At 38.8% G+C, this 17958-nt stretch overlaps 1 protein-coding gene across 7 annotated transcripts in view; it reads right to left on the reverse strand.

The window, feature by feature from the left end:
- Lmbr1 (limb development membrane protein 1) overlaps window positions 1-17958 on the reverse strand; it is a 161303-nt gene that overhangs the window by 36431 nt on the left and 106914 nt on the right. For all 7 annotated transcript variants that reach the window (XM_026380352.2, XM_026380353.2, XM_026380354.2 and 4 more), the window contains 3 exons: window positions 5655-5735; window positions 1065-1141; window positions 402-479 (listed from right to left, as the gene is read on the reverse strand). In XM_026380352.2, coding sequence (XP_026236137.1) covers window positions 402-479; window positions 1065-1141; window positions 5655-5735 — 236 coding nt within the window. The remainder of the gene's footprint in view (window positions 1-401; window positions 480-1064; window positions 1142-5654; window positions 5736-17958) is intronic.

Genomic DNA, 17958 nt, shown 5'->3' on the forward strand with positions numbered 1-17958 from the left:
CTAGCATGCCTGAGGCCCTGGGTTAAAAAAAAAAAAAAAATCCAATGAGTCTAACAGGTATACTCTTTATACATCACTATTTTAGAGCATGCATTTTCTTAAAGAATCACCAATAGGAATTTCAGTAAAACCAAGTTTAACTCTGATACCAGAGTTTAAAGAGAACTCTGCAACCTGAAAAAAAGGACAACTCAAAGTAAAAAAAAAAAAAAAAAAAAAAAAAAAAAAAAAAAAAATTAGAGAAATCAATATTTATAAAACACTGTTTGAAAACTCTTTCCATAAAGAAAGTCATACAACTTGACCTCACAGAAAGGCAAATGTTTTCATTCACTTACTGAAAACACTCAGGTCTATACACAGAATACATTTGCAAAAGAGAGGAAAGCACTTTACTGTACCCTTGCTCCCTTCGGCATTGCTGTTTCATCAACCAGCAGGCAGAGAATATTACAGGCCACCAGTAGGACCGAGATAGCCTGCAACACAAAGATTGGGCTGGGTTAGCTCTTGGTTCCAACATGCAGATGATAAGTCTACAGGACCAAATGCATGCTCCAGAACAGAGGGAAAGCAGCCAAGACCAAATTCCACAAACAAAGCAGATGAGGTATAAATGCTCCAGGGTAAATTCTTTAAAATTCTGCAAATTATTATGATTTCAAAGCTTATGACAAAAGATAATGAGATAGACCATTCACTAAGTAGTCTCACCAATTGGAAACCCACAACTCTACAGATCTCAGACATGTAAAGTATCAACAGAATTAATTTCACAATGTAATTTTCATATCCTTTCAGCAAGTTTAAACTAGGGTTTCTACAACATCTTGTTTTCTCAAATGAGACAAAAGTCTGAATTTCCTCAGGAAACAGACAATTGAGGACTTTTTCTAATTGGCATTAGCTTCCATCTTTGCTCTAACAAAGGTATAAACGCATTTTAATCTTGTTCAATAGAAAATCTTGTTCACTAGAAACCATTTAGCTGAAAGCTACAATACTCAAAGGCTAACATAAATAAAATATAATATGCTTTATGAAGAATGCAAATAAATTCTTACTGTCTCAATAAGAAGTAAAATCATAACAGCGGGATACACCAGATTTCTTTCCCATGCTGAAGCCTTTTTTCGCCTCTCTATTAAAAGGAAAAAACAAGACAAAAATTTCAGAAATTTCTAAAAATTATCTCCAGATTTATATTTTCATCCCATCATGATATTAGCAGTATACATTATTTTTTCCCATTTTGAAAAGCATAAATTACTTTCAATTTTCCTTCATAAATTACAAAAATCAGAGTTTTAACATCAGTTTGTGCCAGGCCCAGTGGCGTACACATATAATCCCAAAGGCTAGGGAAGCTGAGGCAGGAGGATCCCAAGTTCAAAGCCAGCCTCAGCAAAAGTGAGGCGCTAAGCAACTCAGTGAGACCCTGTCTCTAAATAAAATAAAAACAGAGCTGGATATGTAGTCCAGTGGTTAAATGCCCCTTAGGTCAATCCCTGGTACAAAAAAAAAAAAAAGAATCAGTTCACTATGTTAAACAGCTCAGTTCTGGGAGGCCTAAATTTTATCCCTGTAAAGACAATTCCATTTTTATGTAAACATACTGTAAATATACAGCTTACTTTGAAATACAGAAAGCTTTGTATTTGGTATAGATATACATACTGACATAGACATACCCTTGAATGAGTACAATAACATACATAAACTTTCCTCTAGCCTCAGGGACACTCCCAGCTTTCTGAAGGCTAGAAGTAGACATCCATGGCTAGATACCAAGGATACCATGAACTATACCAGTCCCCCTGCCAAGAACACCTGGACAAAGGAAATTCCACTTTTAAAGCATCTGCATTAAGACACCAGAAAGCTACCCAGATAGGAGAATTAGGAGCCAATATTCTCTGAATTGTGTGCAGGTGAGCCCCCCATGTACACCACTTTATCCCAAAGGTGTTTTCCAATAAGCAGCTGGCATGGACCCATGAGACTCAGAGATCAAGCAGAAATCAGTAGTCAGAAGACAACGAAGTTAAAGCAAAACTCTCAGAAAACTCAACAGGGCCAGGGAGACAAACCCTGGAGTTTGGGGCTACCAGGGCAGCCAGAATTTGAGATGCCACCATTATAGAAAGAAAGGAAGGGCAAAGAAGAGAACCTGACATGCAGACCCACTCTCCCAGAAAGCCTCAGTAGCCAAGAGACTGTGGAGAGCAGAAGGATGCAGCCCTGGCTGGAAGCCCAGCAAAGCTCTGCTGGCTCAAGTTTCTTGAGAAGCAAGCTAGAGTTCATTAAAAAAGCCTGATCAAAATAGCCAGGTTTTCAGTGAGGACCAATGAAATGCCATAACCCAGGATCAAGGTCACGCTGGAAACAGACCAGCCCAGAAGGACTAAGTTGTTATGTCTCACTCTACTGCCCACCAGAGGCCAAAGTGAAACTGCTCAGAAAGAAGAAAACAGCATTCAATTTCTATGATTCTGTTAGAAAAGTCTAGCTTTGAGTCAAACATGTCCAGAAGGCAGGATAAAGAGGAAGACAGACCCTCAGTTGGTCCACTTATGGACTTATCAGAAAGAGGCCTGAAATGATTGATAGGTTCAATAAGGTAAGTGACAAAATGGAAAAATTTCACAAGTAAGTTTGAACCAATAAAAATAATCAAACATGAATTCTAGAACTAGAAAAAAACTATAACAAAAATTAAGAGTTCAACAGATAGTTTGGAATAGTCATGGCATAGCTGAAAAGATGGTGAAATAGAAAACAAGCCTTGCAGAAAGTATCACAGTTGAAACATGGAAATGAAAAAGGAGGGATATATGGACAAGAATAAGAGTGAAAATGTCTGCCATGTATATAACTGAGAGAATGAGGCAGAAACAATGTTTGGTGAGATGATGACCAATAATTCTCCCAAGTGGGTGAAGGACATCAAGCCACAGTCATGAAGGCACAGAGATCTTAAGAACCATAATCAAGAAACCAAAAAAATGCACATACATGAAACAAACAAACAAACAAAAATCTGAGCACATCAATGTAAAACAGCTAAACAAAGACAAAAAGGAAATATTTAAAGCCCTTTGAAAACCAACAATATGACTTTAAACCAGAAACCAGAAGACACTGGGATGACATCTCCACAATGCGGAAAAGTAACAAATAAGAATTCTCCATTCTGTTAAAAAATGCCCTACAAAGTGAATGTTTCCAGACAAACAGAAACTGAAAGAATCACTGTAGGACACATGTACTAAGTGAAATTCCAAAGAGTATTTCCAAGCAGAAGCTAGAAGGGCCCTGCAATCACAGAATGGAACACGTGATGAGAACACCAATGGAACACCATGTCCATCCACTACATTGGTAAACATTTAAAAGTTCTACATTGTCAAGTGTTAGCAAGGATGGGGACAATAGGGAATCCTACTATGCCTAGTAGGAATGCAAAATAATGCAAATACTTAGGAAAGAACTTAGCATTTATCTACAAAAGTAAATATACTTAAGTACAATGTAATTCACTTCTAGAGTGTGTTCTGAAAAAAACAAACACTAAAAGACACGCACAAAAATGCTTAAACAACATTATTCTTAAAAGCAAAATACTGGAAACATATCCAAAATCCATCCACAGTAAAATGACTAAGATAACTTGAGGCAATATAATATTACTTACAGAAATTAAAATGAACATATCTGATTTTGAAAACCTAATTCTGGACTTTTGAGGATGGAATGACAGGGCACAGATTTGCCATCCAGCCTGAAAGAATTAAGAACCAGAAAGAACCCATATTTGAAATGACAGTTTTTTTCAAGACAGTAGACTTCTTATTGGGGCAGGAGAGTGATCCCTGAAGATGGGAAACAAAGAGTATAAGTCTGTTTGACCAACCTTCTTGTGAGTCCCCAGACCATGGCACAGGGAAGATGAACCCAAGGAGAGATCTGCTGATTCCTGAGCAGAAGACCTGAGGGGACCAAACCTGCTGAAGCATAAAGAGCACCGTCCCTGAGAGGAGACTGCAACACAGGCAAAGAACGCCCAGGGCCTGCAAAGGGCCAATCATGTGCTCAGTAATGATCAGATCAGGCACGTCAGGAAACACTCCACACAAAAGTCGGAGGGAACAGAACTTGGCAATCAGCAAGGGCCAAGAACAGTGGCTGCCTAAGAGGCAGGGGACAATCAGCCCTGAATGTGGTAGAGCTCTCATCCGGCCTCATAAGGCTTCACGCCAAGACACAGTAACATCACATGGTTTACAAGTGAATTCGCTGCTCTCCAAAACAAAACGCCTCACTTCTGGAAGTAACAAAAATGGTACCCAAGCCAGGCGAGGTGGTGCACAGCTGTAATCCCAGTGGCTTGGGAGGCCGAGGCGGGAGGATGGCGAGTTCAAGCCTCAACAAAAGCGAGGCATTAAGCAATGCAGTGAGACCCTGTCTCTATAAAATACAAAATAGGACTGGGGGTGTGGCTCAGTGGTCAAGTGCCCCTGAGCTCAATCCCCAATATCCCTCAAAAAAACAGCACCCCCAAAATTTTCAAATCAGAAACTACCAAGCATGCAAAGAAGCACAAAATACTACCAATAATGAGGAAGAAAATCAATCCAAACTTTTCAAGAATCAACACAAATGTTAGACTTATCAAACAAAAACATTCCAAGTGGTGTCATGATTATGTTCCTTATTTTCATAAAGGTGGAAGACAGAGATTGAAATGTTAATTAGAGGTGTGAAAGATATCAGACCCAAAGAGAACTTACAGAAATGAAAACTGCACTCTCTGATGCAAATTATAAATCCTAGTAACTGGGAATAGAAACACACATGGGTCAGACATGCAGAAGGCAGGTCAGACCTGTAGAATAAAGATTATTGAAAGGACAGTCAAAGACCATCAAAAATGAAACAAAAAGAAAAGAGATAAAAAAGCACAGAAGCATCCTCAAGCTATGGGCTAATCTACACATAACTTGAGCTCCTGATAAAAGGGTAGGGAGACAAGAAAAAATATATTTGCAGAAGTTAACAGCCAACAATTCTCCAAATTAGATGAAAAGTATAAATTCCCAGATCTGAGAGACTCAATAAATGCAAAGAATACAGCACACTGAAAGGCTCATCATAAGCAGATTGCCCAAAATTAGCAGTTAAGGAGGTATCCTAATAGCAGATATATTAAAAGATAAATATGGCCTGGGGCTGGGGCTCAGTGGTAGAGCACTTGCCTACCATGCGTGAGGCACTGAGTTCAATCCTCAGCACCACATAAAAATAAAACATATTGTGCCCACCTATAACTAAAAAATAAATATTAAAAAAGATAAGTATTACAGATTATTTATCATAAATAATGTAAATGAGAAGACAGAAGAGTAACACCTTTGAGAATTAGCATCTTTGAAAGTTATTAGTATATACACACAAAAAAGTGAGTGAATATATAACTGCCCTCTTCCCAAACGAAAAGACAGTCTTTACTAATGACTTCACACAGAAAGTTCTAACATAATCTAAAGGTTTTGCAAATTTTCTAGTATTTCAGACTACACCAAAGAAAGGTCTTTAAAGACAATACATAAGAAAGGTCTTTAAAGATCAATACATAAGAAAAAGAAGTACAGTACCTAGTTTTGTCTTAAGGGCCTTTACATTTTCAAGTTCCTGTTCCAAGTCCATTATGTTGTATTCCACCGATGAAGACAGACCTACCCAAAGCAAAAATATTTAGAAGTATAACAACAGAACCCTTAGCACATTAGAACATTATTGCAAATCCTGATAATTGGGAATAAAAACAAATGTTGCTGTGATTTATAAAAAGCACATTCACATCTTTATTATTTAAAACATCCAGGTTCTTCTTGATTAAAAATGTTTCCTAACATACTAACCACCTGATAAATAATGGCTATTATTATGATTCATTAAAACAACCTGCATCGGGCTGTTTCATAGTGGGTAGGAAGGGGGAGCATGGGAGGAATAGATGAACTCTAGATAGGGAAAGGGTTGAGAGGGGAAAGGAGGAGGCATAGGGTTAGAAATGATAGTAGAATAAGATGGACATCATTATCCAAAGTACATGTACGAATGGTGTGAATATACTTTGTATACAACCAGAGATATGAAAAATTGTGTTCTATATATGTAATATGAATTGTAATGCATTCTGCTGTCCTATTATAACAAATCAGAATAAAAAGAAGAAGAAATACATTTCAAAAGAAAAAAAAATGTTTCCTAGAAAATTTCTTAAGTTGATAAAATTCTTACTTGATCTATTATTAATCTTTTATTAATTGTAAGAGCATCACATGCTTACTGTACCAAGTAGGAAAGAACCAAGGTCTCCTCCTCTCCCTTCACCTCCTTAGTGACCACCATCACCAGCACAGCTGACGCTTCCTTACCTTTCTTCATTTTTGTGCTTAGCTTTCATCATATATTGTTGTGCATTTTATATTAATAGGACCAAATAAGATGCTTTACTTGACTATTTGCTGTCCTTTTCAATGCTACATCCAAGTTGACACATAGGGCCAACTCCACAATAGCTGAATAACATTCCATAATAGGAATGTACTACAATTTTACTCAAAATTATTCCATTTGTGAATATTCAGGTTTTCTTCATTTTTTGCCACTACAAACAATGTTGTAATAAAAATTATCATATGCACATCCAGTATGTTTTGATTCTATTATTTTTGTATGACAAGTTCTCTAAATTCATATCAGAGTCAAAGGTGTGAGCATTTAGTTTTATAAGATATTTAAAGGTAACATTGCCAAAATAGTGCCATTTACTGTAATAATTTAATTTACTGTAATAGTTTATATTTCCATCAATAACTTTTGAAAGTACCTGTTTTCTAGTCTCTTCCCCAGCACTGGAAGTGATGGGTGACAAGTACCTTCCCACTGCTACTTAACACGTCCTTTCCTTGATGTGACTGACCACATTTCCACCTGGGCATCCCCCCTACTCAGGTCTTCTGCTGCTTTCTCTAATGGTTTGCACATAATATCTCCCTATTCTTATTGATTTATCTTTTAAACTCTGCGACAGATAAGTTAAAATCCCCAGCACACCTGTGCTTTGGTCAGATTTCCTCAGTTCTGCAGAAGCTTCTCCTCATGAACCTGTATTAGCTGCTGAGGTTTCTCTTTGTTGTCATACCTATCACTGCTGCATCTTCACTATGAATCACACCTTTTACCACTTCATGTGACCCCCATCTGCAATGCTTTATAACTAAAATTCTATTTTATGGCCTTAAATTCTAATCTTTTTTTATTTGTCTTGCTTGCATATTCACATACCTACACACACACACACACACACACACACACACACACACACACACAGCCTTTCATTTTAAACGCTTTCTCTTATCCAATCGAAACTTATTTGAGGTTTAAAACCCACATCATTGGTTATTGTAACTGAAATTGATTCCCTGGTTAAAACGGAAAAGGAACTCATGAGATATAACAAGAAACTTGCCAGTGAGGCAAACAAAGGGCACCAGGCAGCTGGAAGCGTCAGCGCAGGACCATCAGGATCTCCCTCCATGGTCACTGCAAGAGGAATCTGCCCAACCACTTTCAGTCTTTTAGCTGTTGGGGTCAGGAATGAAAGCCCACAGGGCAAGTGCCCTAAGGACAGGGCTCAGAGTGACCCTTGAAGGTTCAGTTCCTTGGCTAGAAGAGGTGGAGAACTTTGAAAAGCAATCCCACAGATCTTATCTAATGGGAAAACTCAAAGTCAAAGTTAGGTGCTTTCCTGGAAGAAAGGGCAAAGGGAGCCTGCAGCCAACATGAGGAACGCATGTTGAATGACCCAGCCTGACTGGGCCTGCTCTGTAACAGTGGAATTCAGGTGGTTTACATCCTTAAGATCTGATTCTGCATTTAGAATAACTCGGTGTGGCAGTCGGTACACTTCCATTTCCACCTTCCTCACTGTACACATCACTGTAACAACAGAAATGCTACCCACTGCTTGCCCCTGTAGAAAACTATGATCAGCTTTCCTTTCTTTTTTAACATTCTTCTACCTCCAGAATTAGAAATTATTTCTTTTCATTTACTTATTAGTTTTCTATGTATTTATCACCAATTCAAACTTTGCACCAATAGTCTCTATTTTCTCCTGGGTTTTATATTCTTTGGAATTTCATTATCTTGACAGAGCTTCTCCTAGAGTCTGGGACTTGCCCGCTCCGGAGACTGCTGCCCCTGCCAGGTGCACATGGTCATCTAGGGCTGCCCTTCTTGCAAGGCCCATCCTCTCCCCCTCACTTAGGTGGTGCGTGTCCTCCAGTGGCTTGCTGAGAACAGATGAATGGGAGGAAAATCACATGGGACTGCACAAATGGGAATACCTTTCTCTCGCCATTTGGTTAAATACAGAGTTGGGTGTGTACTGGGCTAAAACTTTTCTTTCAGAGTTCTGAAGCCACTGCTACGTTAAGAAGCCTGCTGCTGTTCTTATTCCTGCCCCTTTGTGTGTCTTATGAGTCGTGCTTGTGAGTCCCACTGTTAAGTACACAGCATCCGAGTTCCCAGTGTTCTCGCTGTGAGTCCATCTTCATGTGTGCTGTTCAGTGCAAGACGAGCCCTCCCTCTGGAATTTTCTTGATTTTGTATTTTTTCTGCACTATTCCTTCTCTTCTCCCTATCTGGAATTCCTGCTAGCCATATATCAGATCTCCTGAAGTAGCTCTCTAATATTAACTCTCCTATTTTCCCTATTTTTGTAATTTTGACCAATTTCCTGGAACAGTTTTTCTTTATTGTTCAATATTCTAAGTATGCTATTGTTTCTAATTTTCAAGAATCCCTTCCTGCTCACAAGATTCCTTTCTCATGGGCTGGGGATGTGGCTCAAGCGGTAGCGCGCTCGCCTGGCATGAACCTGGGTTCGATCCTCAGCACCACATACCAACAAAGATGTTGTGTCTGCCGAGAACTAAAAAATAAATATTAAAAAAAAATATTTAAAAAAAATTCTCTCTCTCTCTCTCCTCTCTCACTCTCTCTTTAAAAAAAAAAAAAAAAGATTCCTTTCTCAGGAATACAATCCCTGTCCCTAGGGATATGAAGAGGGAGTTTATGATGAGCTGTTCTTCTCCCATGCATATTCTGTCCCCCAAGTGCTCTTGTTTGCTGTGCCACAGAGAGGCTTTCCTCAGACAGTCTGGTGAACCTCATTTGTCTGTTCCTGTTTAAGAATGAAGCAACAGGTCTGGGGCTGGGGCGCAGTGGCAGAGCACTTGCCTAACACAGGTGAGGCACTGGGTTTGATTCTCAGCACCACATAAAAAATAAATAAAGGTTAAATTCTTAAATAAATAAATAATGAAGCAACAAAAATGCCAATTTGAAGCTCAAGACTCTGTGGATTGGACTGACAATGGTGACACTTCCTGTAGAATCACCTAGCTAACAGCTTATTGCTGGATGTGTAGCGCTTTCCTCCTAAACGAGACAGATCCTCAGCTAAGACCCTCCTTCTCTCCCTACAGGACTGAAGCCTGGCTGTCTAGGTGAGGACAGGGAGCCTGTGCATCTCGTCTGTGGCACTCCCACCCTCACTGTACTGGGCTAAGACCTGCCCTCTGTTACCCTCAGAGTAACCCTCACTCCTCTCCTCAGGAGGGAGACAGGTACCTGGAACCTTGCTCAGAGGGAGATGATGTGGGACTGAGACCCCTTCCCAATAGGCTTTTCAAGCAGCCCTCCTCACTGAGCTCTCACTACTCCGCTTGGTGGTGCCACCCTTTGAGACTCTGGGGGAGAGTAGCATATAGACCAAACACACCTGGCTTAGGAGTCAGCTTTCTTGATTCTGCTAAATTGGCTTTTTCCAAAATTCTCTCAGGTCTGCTATATTCCAAAATTTTATTATAGTTTTCTTCTCTCAATTTTTCACCCCTGTAAGTGTATGCTTCTCTGAACCTGGCGTTCCTATCTGTGAAAACTGGGTGTATCTATTAGGAAGCTCACCACTAAATAAGAAAATTCAGAGTAGCTTAAAAGTAAGGAAATAAGTTCACGTAATTAGCAGCTTGGAACATAGAGCAAGCTTCCAAGTGAGTTTTCCAGCAGCTCAACAGTGACATCAAGGGACTAAATTGTGCCACCCACATTTTGGCTGAGAGACTGGTGGATCTTTCTCCTTTCATTTAACTCTATAATTTCTATTTTTTTCCTCTTTCCCCAGCTAGTGGGATTCCTGTTTACCCCCCCCCCCCCCCGTGTTAGGCACTTCAAGGTCACTTTCCCATTCTCATTCCATTCCATATCCACACAACACTCTCTAACTCCACAGGGACACACACTTTCTAGGAAAAGCTCATGACTGTTTCATCTCATCATCACTCACTGCTCCCCACTCATCTCCCCAACTCCTTGATCTTGCTGAGGTGGTTTAACAAGATCGAGGAGTTGGAGAGATGAGTGGGGAGCAGTGAGTGATGCTTTAAAAATATTTAGCTTAATAGCCAGGTGTAGTGACACAGGCCTGTGATCTCAGCAACTCAGGAAGCTGAGGCAGGAAGATCGCAAGTTGGAGGCCAGCCCCAACAACTTAGTGAGACCATGTTTCAAAATAAAAACACAAAAATGGCTGGGGATGTGGTGGAGCACCCCTGGGTTCAATCCCCAGGACCCCTACAAAAAGAGACTTAGCTTAAGACTATTACTAGGGGGCTGGGGTTGTGGCTCAGTGGTAGAGTGCTTGCCTAGCATGTGTGAGGCACTACTGGGTTCTATTCTCAGCATCGCATATAAATGAATAAAATGAAAAGGTCCATTGATAGTCTTTTTTAAAAATATATTTTTAGCTATTAGTAAATTGTTGCTTCAGTATGAGAGTTAGAAAAGTGCCTCGCACAGATTAACTACTCACTACACAGATGTGAAATGAATAAGCATTGCTTTTTTGCCTTAAGAGATGAATGGAATCTTTGAGATATGTGAGTTCTTAGAAGTAGTCTTTACCACCACCACCCCCCAACTGTGGATGCTGTTTACTGATCCTTAGCAGGCTGCAAATGTCAAGTCTGAGGTTGACCTGGTTTTACTTTGTAATTTTTCTATGTGAAAGTTTAAGACCCCCCTGGCCCCAAGTCAATATTTTTGAAATTCAGGAATCTTGTAAGATAAAGCTGGATCTTTTAAATTTATTGTTTGGGGACGGGGGTGTGGCTCAGTGGTAGAGCATTTACCTAGAAGGTGTGAGACTCTGAGTTCAATTCCCAACATTGCTTGCATAAATAGTGATAACTATATTTTACTTTTTATCCCAATTCTTCATAAATTATACAGTAGTATAATTAACACTCAATTAGCCTCTGTATTCCATTAGTATAATTCCAAACTACATGCCATTTCCTACACTTGTAAAGAACTATTATTCCAGTAACCAATATAAGGCCAGAAAAAATAACCTGATGATTGTTCACCAGAATAGATGATATTTCCATTGCCAATCTGAAACAAAATGAAAAGACATACATGTCTACCTTATGAGTCCGCCTAAAAAAGGTCAATGCAAATGTCTAGGCCAGTCATTGTATGATTTTTCAGAGGAAAACAACAAGTGACATTTCTGAAATTCTGTGCTTTCACTTCAGGAGGCCCACCTCTAGCCACACAACAGGTGATTAGTAAATACTGACTGGCCTATGAAAATCAAGAACACATTCCTATTATCCACAAACTAGGTGTGCTTTTGTTAAATGACAAGAAATTCATCTCTACCAGCACAGTATTCAAGGACCTTACCACCTTTATTACATGGTGATATACCAATATCTAAGTTTAAAAAGCAAGCTTTTGTGGGACAGAATATTTCATTAAAAATGACCAGAAGAAAATGATAGCTAGTGTGAGAAATTATGACACAGTACAAATACATACTAGATGATTATATGAATTTAAGTTGTACTAAAAAATAAAAATATCCTGAAAAACTGTATTACCATTATTTTATTTCAAAATGAACCTAAAATGTCCAATGTCAACACTGTCTAGTCAATAAGCTGAATTGGTAGACAAAACCTGTTTAGACAAGTCGTGAAAAATAGAAAGGGATTCTCCAAGAAAACCACAAAGCAGCTCATTTAAGGTCAATTTAACGGTATTATTCTGTTTTTCTTCCAGCCCCGACATAAGATTTCACTACCTCAAAGGAAATTGTAAGAGTATCTATTTGCATTCCCCCCAGGTGATTGGCAGTTCAACACCAATTAGTTCAAAATTACACTGTTACTAGCATGCAATAAAAACAACACCTTTCATCTTTCTTACATAGGTAAGAATACCTTCAGAGCCAATAACTTTGATCAAATAAGTATTTTTGATCCTGCCCCACCCGTCTCTTTGGATTCAGGAAAACTAATAGCTAAAGGCAACTTTTCCCAGCTTTATTCTTAAGTTGAAAAACTAGTGTGGTATTAAAAATATCTTGCTTCCAAGATAACAGAATTTCCTAAAGTCCAGCATTTCTTCAATAGCTAAACTTCCTTATGCCTTTTCTTAACACACAAGACAGACTAAATACATAAGACAGCCTTCATACATTAAAGAGCAGATGCTAATTATTTAATTTAAAATATTCAATGTATTTTTAAAACAAATTTATATTCTCAAATGAACATGTAAACAATTTGAATAACTTAATGCAATACAATTATCTCCCTAAACTAAGCTCAGTGTCCTAAACTTACTCATAATGAATATTATTTGAAATAGAGACTTCCAGTATACATTCTTCTTACATTTGACTTTTTAACATAACCAAAAATAGTTTGCTTAGAATATCTTATCCAAGTAACTCTTTTAAGAATTTGATCATATTTACAACTTTAAATATGACCAAACTGATCTCTATCCTCAAGAATGGGAGGTCACTCAAGTAGTGTTAATTATTTCCAATCACTTAGGCAAACAACTTTGCTGTTAAAGTCCAAGGTTCCTAATAATTCATACAGCAAACAGCCTCCATCTCCCTAACATCTTCCTGTGTACCACAGGCCCAACATTGACTGAGCTAACCCCTGAAAGCATGCAAAAACTGAAATCTCCTGTCCAAATATCTCATGTCTATTTTGCATGAACTAACGTTATTGCAAACCACAAAGGAGAGAGAGAGCCCATACACCAAAAATTTTCCTATGTCTATTTCATTCAGAATGCTGGTATTTGTTAAAGTAATAGTTTCTATTTATTTTATGACACTTTTTATTATTTATGATACTTTTTATGGTGTAGATGGACACAACACAATGCCATCTACAATTATGTGGTGCTGAGGATCAAACCCGGGTCCCGCCCGTGCAAGGCGAGCACTCTAGCACTGAGCCATAAAAAGTAATGTAAGATTTCTGATACCCAACTGAATTGTGAAAATGTAAATATACTTTAACTATTAATGACTGCAAGCATGATGGCAATTATTAAGCAGTAAACTTTAGGAATGTTATTTAGTGTTATACATAATTAAAATAGTGGTTTGGCTTTTTTTCTACTTCAAATATAAGCTTGAAGGGGCTTAAACTATATAAGATGTTAAGACCATTCTTAATGGTAGATTCACATATGCTACCATTAGGAACAGCACCTCCATGTACACTGTGGTTGTGCATAATAAATCCATCTTCTGTTACCTAAGTTTGGATTATTTTTACAGTATGACTTCTTTCTCTAAATTTCATAGAAAATGATACTCAATGTGTTATTCTAATTTGTTATTACAAAACATTCCTCCTCTACTCATATTGGAATAGTTTATATCTATTAGCTTATATCTTTACAGTTACCTCATTTTCTCTTGCAACAAATAATTTGTTTGGACCACATTTTAACATCATGAAACTGATTAAAGGGCCCAAGAGGCTGAGTAAGTTATATAGCAAGCATCTATCACTGTTTCAGCTCCTGTACAGAAATGATTTCTGCAGGCATCTGATCGCTTCCAGGATGTCTGACTTTATCCAGGCATTTTTCACAATGGTCCAAAGTCTGAGAATGTCAAGACAGTCTCCCTTTAGTGATCTATAGAAATATGTATACATTTCTTAGAATGACCACTGCCAAAACCTAGAAGAATGCCCAGAAAAAGCCAAGAAGAAAGTAATGCAGAAGACATAGAATAAAATCTAAGAAAACTTTTCTTTTTTAATATTTATTTTTTAGGTGTAGATGGACACAACACAATGCCTTTATTTTTATGTGGTGCTGAGGATCGAACCCAGGTCCCGCCCGTGCTAGGCAAGCGCTCGACCGCTGAGCCACAATCCCAGCCCCAAAGAAAACTTTTCGTATAAAGTGTTACATGAAAGACATCAGATAAGCAAAGACCAAATTGCACACTGACCTGCCTGTGATAGCAGGAAATGCCTCTGACAGGACGCATGACCCTAAAGCAGACACAGACCCCACTCTAAGCCCTGGCACCTTCATGCCCCCTGAAAATTCAAACTAGGCTATAAACAGGAAGACTGGAGGACTGACGACAGTGAGAGCATCTGAGGGGTCACCAAGTTTCAGGAAAAGCTGCACAGCACATGACTTGCTCTTTCTAACCCTATATATTTCAGAATACAAGGGCATTGAAACCCAGAACTCAGCAAAAATGAAACAACCACCTCTGCCATACTCTTAAGAATAAAGAATATAAGCTTCAATGGAAAAGGCTTCTTAAAAAGATTAGAATCAAGTAGGAAAGTAATTGCTACAAAAATGATATACTAACTTTTTATCATGATGATGAAAATAGTATCTAACAAAATTGAACCAAATTATTAAGTTCAAAGGCTACAATATTTTTAAATAAATTACATTAAAAGGATTGTGGAGGTTTTGAACTTAAACAACAAAAAATAATTTCTATTCATTATGGTACTTCTAAAGTTACCCAGTACACCCATAGGCTATACACACACGAAAGCTAATTATTTCAATTAATGCTGTTGCATTACCTAAACATTTAAACATGTTAATGATATATGTATCCTCTTAACACTGGGAAGGAATTACAGAAGATTTTCTACTACAATTACTGTAATGGGACTTGCTGTTGAGCTCCTGCTCAGGGGTCATGGAGTAGAAATGGTTCTTGATTGCTCATGTTCCATGGATTCAAGAGGGAAACCACCTTATTTCTGTTATAGCGCATATGGTTCTCCTGCCCCCTCAACCTTGGTGTGTCTGTTGCAGTCCTACTCTGGGCCTTCCTAATATTCTCCAGGAGATTTTGGTTTTTACCCTCTCACCAAATTTTACTTCCCCCACCTTCTTCACTTCTATGATAAAATGATACTCTCCATCCTGGGCATTTTCCATTTAAAGGAAATGGCGGGGGAAGGGTAAGGAAAAGCTGTTAGGGGAAGTGGCATGTTGGGTTTCCACACTGAAGAACTATAGGAAACAGAGTACCAGAGGAAGTGAGCTGGAATAGCAGGTGGTAGCGCGATTCCTGAATGTAGGAAATGTGAGAACTTGAGTTACTGCTGAAGGCCAGGACCAAGTCATGTCAAAGGCAGACAAAGCTTCACAAAAGAGAGGGCAAGGCATTTCCCAGAGTGCTGTAAATGTCATGAACAGGACACCAAAATCACCATGGACACGACATGCACGGAATCCATGCTCGGGAATATGGAGCTTAAAAGTCCAAAGAGGGCAGAAATGGCCTGGAAGGAAAGGGGGTGACAGAAACAGGTCACGGTCTGAGAGCATGAGATTCCAAGGTTGGGAAAGCAGCAAGGAAGACAAAAGGGCACATACCAAACTCCAGGAGTAAAGGGAGAGATTTGGGAAAGAAGAGAGCCAACTCACAAAGTGGTCAGGGAGATTGATGGTGCTGGGAGAGCCATATTTCTCTGAGGAAGAAGAAGGTTGAGGATCCAGGATTTCATTAACAGGTTAACACTCAGTGTCCAATGGCACAAGCAGAAAGCTTCAGGTGCCAGGGGAAAGTGGAACATCAGATCAGAAACGTGATGTCCCGAGACACAGGGGCAACAGTCCTGAAGGCAAGAATTCTGCTCTATGTTCTGGGCTCTTGATACAGACCACCTGTGATAGAAGGGCAGCGAGAAAAACATGCCCATCAGCCCTGAGTCTCAAGGCGGAAAGGAGGGGAGATGTGTGCTGAGGGACAGAGAGGGTGGGAGTCTTTCCAGACATCTCTTCACCCCCTCCATGCTGATGGGGACACAAGGCAGGGGCTATCTTAGCCAAAGGGGTACAGCTGTAGAGCCAAAGGAGTGAGGCTTTGTGTTACCTTCCTGCTCACGAACACACAGAACTACTCCCCCACATCTTTTTCTTAAGTGTTGATGCACTAGAATAACTCTTTATATGTTCTTATCCCTTTTCTTCCTTCTTCAGTCAACTGGTCTATGATCTTGAGACTTGGAGTCTTAATTCATCTGCACTACATTTGACCCTTAAAAGATATGCAGTAAACAAAAAGGAGGAGGCAGTAGAGAGTGGTAACAGGATGGCTTCTTTAGTATACTGATAAACACCGCAATAGTGCAAGACTTTGCTTTATTGACACTCTTTATGGAAATGACAATATTAACAGGAACAAAGCCTCTTAAACAAAGCTTTGAACCTATAGCACCCTCCATGTTATGAAAATCTATTCTTGCTTTTTTCTCTATACATCAATATATTAAGAACAATATATTAAGAACACTGGAGAAAACATAGTTAAGACATAGCTAAGCATTCCATCTTACAGCTATACTGATATTTTTTAAATGAGGCATGAAAATTCAACTCCAATAACACAAGAACTGCTACTCAAGCCTTACTACCTTAAAAAAAATAGTAGCAGGATTCCTACTACCCCCTTGATATTGTTTAAGTGTCATAATTTTTTCAAGTAACTGTAAAACTGAACTGAAGGAACCACACAGATGTCCCAGAGATTCCTATGATGTGCATCACGAGTCCCATCCCTCTCAGTATGCCATTGACAAACACCATCCTGAATTCTGTGATACATCAGCACTCATACTTTGTATTTTAAAGTCTTTTTACTTTCATTATTCTACAATTATCTTCAATGGCAATAAAAATAGAGACTTCTATTTTAGAATTTAAAATATAAAGTAACTTACAACAAAATATATCTGAAATGATACTAGGTCAAATAAAATACACGAGGATGGTTTATCCTACCAACTTATCTCTGTACTTTCTTTAAAAATAGCAATTTATGAAAATCTGTTCTTGCTTTTTTCTCTATACATATTGATCAATATATTCTACATAATCTTGCAGTTGTTTTTTTTTGTGTGTGTGTGTGTATATGTGTGTGTGTGGTGCTGGGAATCTCGAACTCAGGGCCTTGTGCATGTGAGACAAGTGCTCTACCAGTTGACCTATATCCCCAGCCCCAGAATCTTGGAATTCTTTTTTTTTTCTTTTTAATTTTTTTGTAGTTGTAGATGGACAGAAGCTTTTATTTTGTTTATTTTTATGTGGTGCCAAGGATCGAACCCAGTGCCTCATATATGCTAAGCAAATGCTCTGCCTCTGAGTTACAGCCCCAGCCTTGGAAGATTATGAATCGTGCAATTCTTAATCCCTGTTAGTCAAAACATCAATTTTGCCACAGAACCATTTATGTAAAATAATCAGTAACCATTTAGCCTATTATCTCCCACCTGAAATAGTCCACAGTGGCTAACCAGCAGTAAAAAGCAAAATCATAATCTTCTAGCACATCATCAAAGAGCTTTGTCAAAAAGATTTTTAAAGACGCCCTACTAGCCTGAACTATCACAAATGATGCCTGGCTAGCCAAAGCACTCACTGTCCTGACCTCTATTACCCTCTCTACACCCAGACCATCCCCTCTGCCTTCTCCACGCTACTGGGACCTCTCTCTTACTTTGATGTGGC

This window comes from Urocitellus parryii, chromosome 3, assembly GCF_045843805.1.
Source record: "Urocitellus parryii isolate mUroPar1 chromosome 3, mUroPar1.hap1, whole genome shotgun sequence".
Taxonomy (NCBI): domain Eukaryota; kingdom Metazoa; phylum Chordata; class Mammalia; order Rodentia; family Sciuridae; genus Urocitellus; species Urocitellus parryii.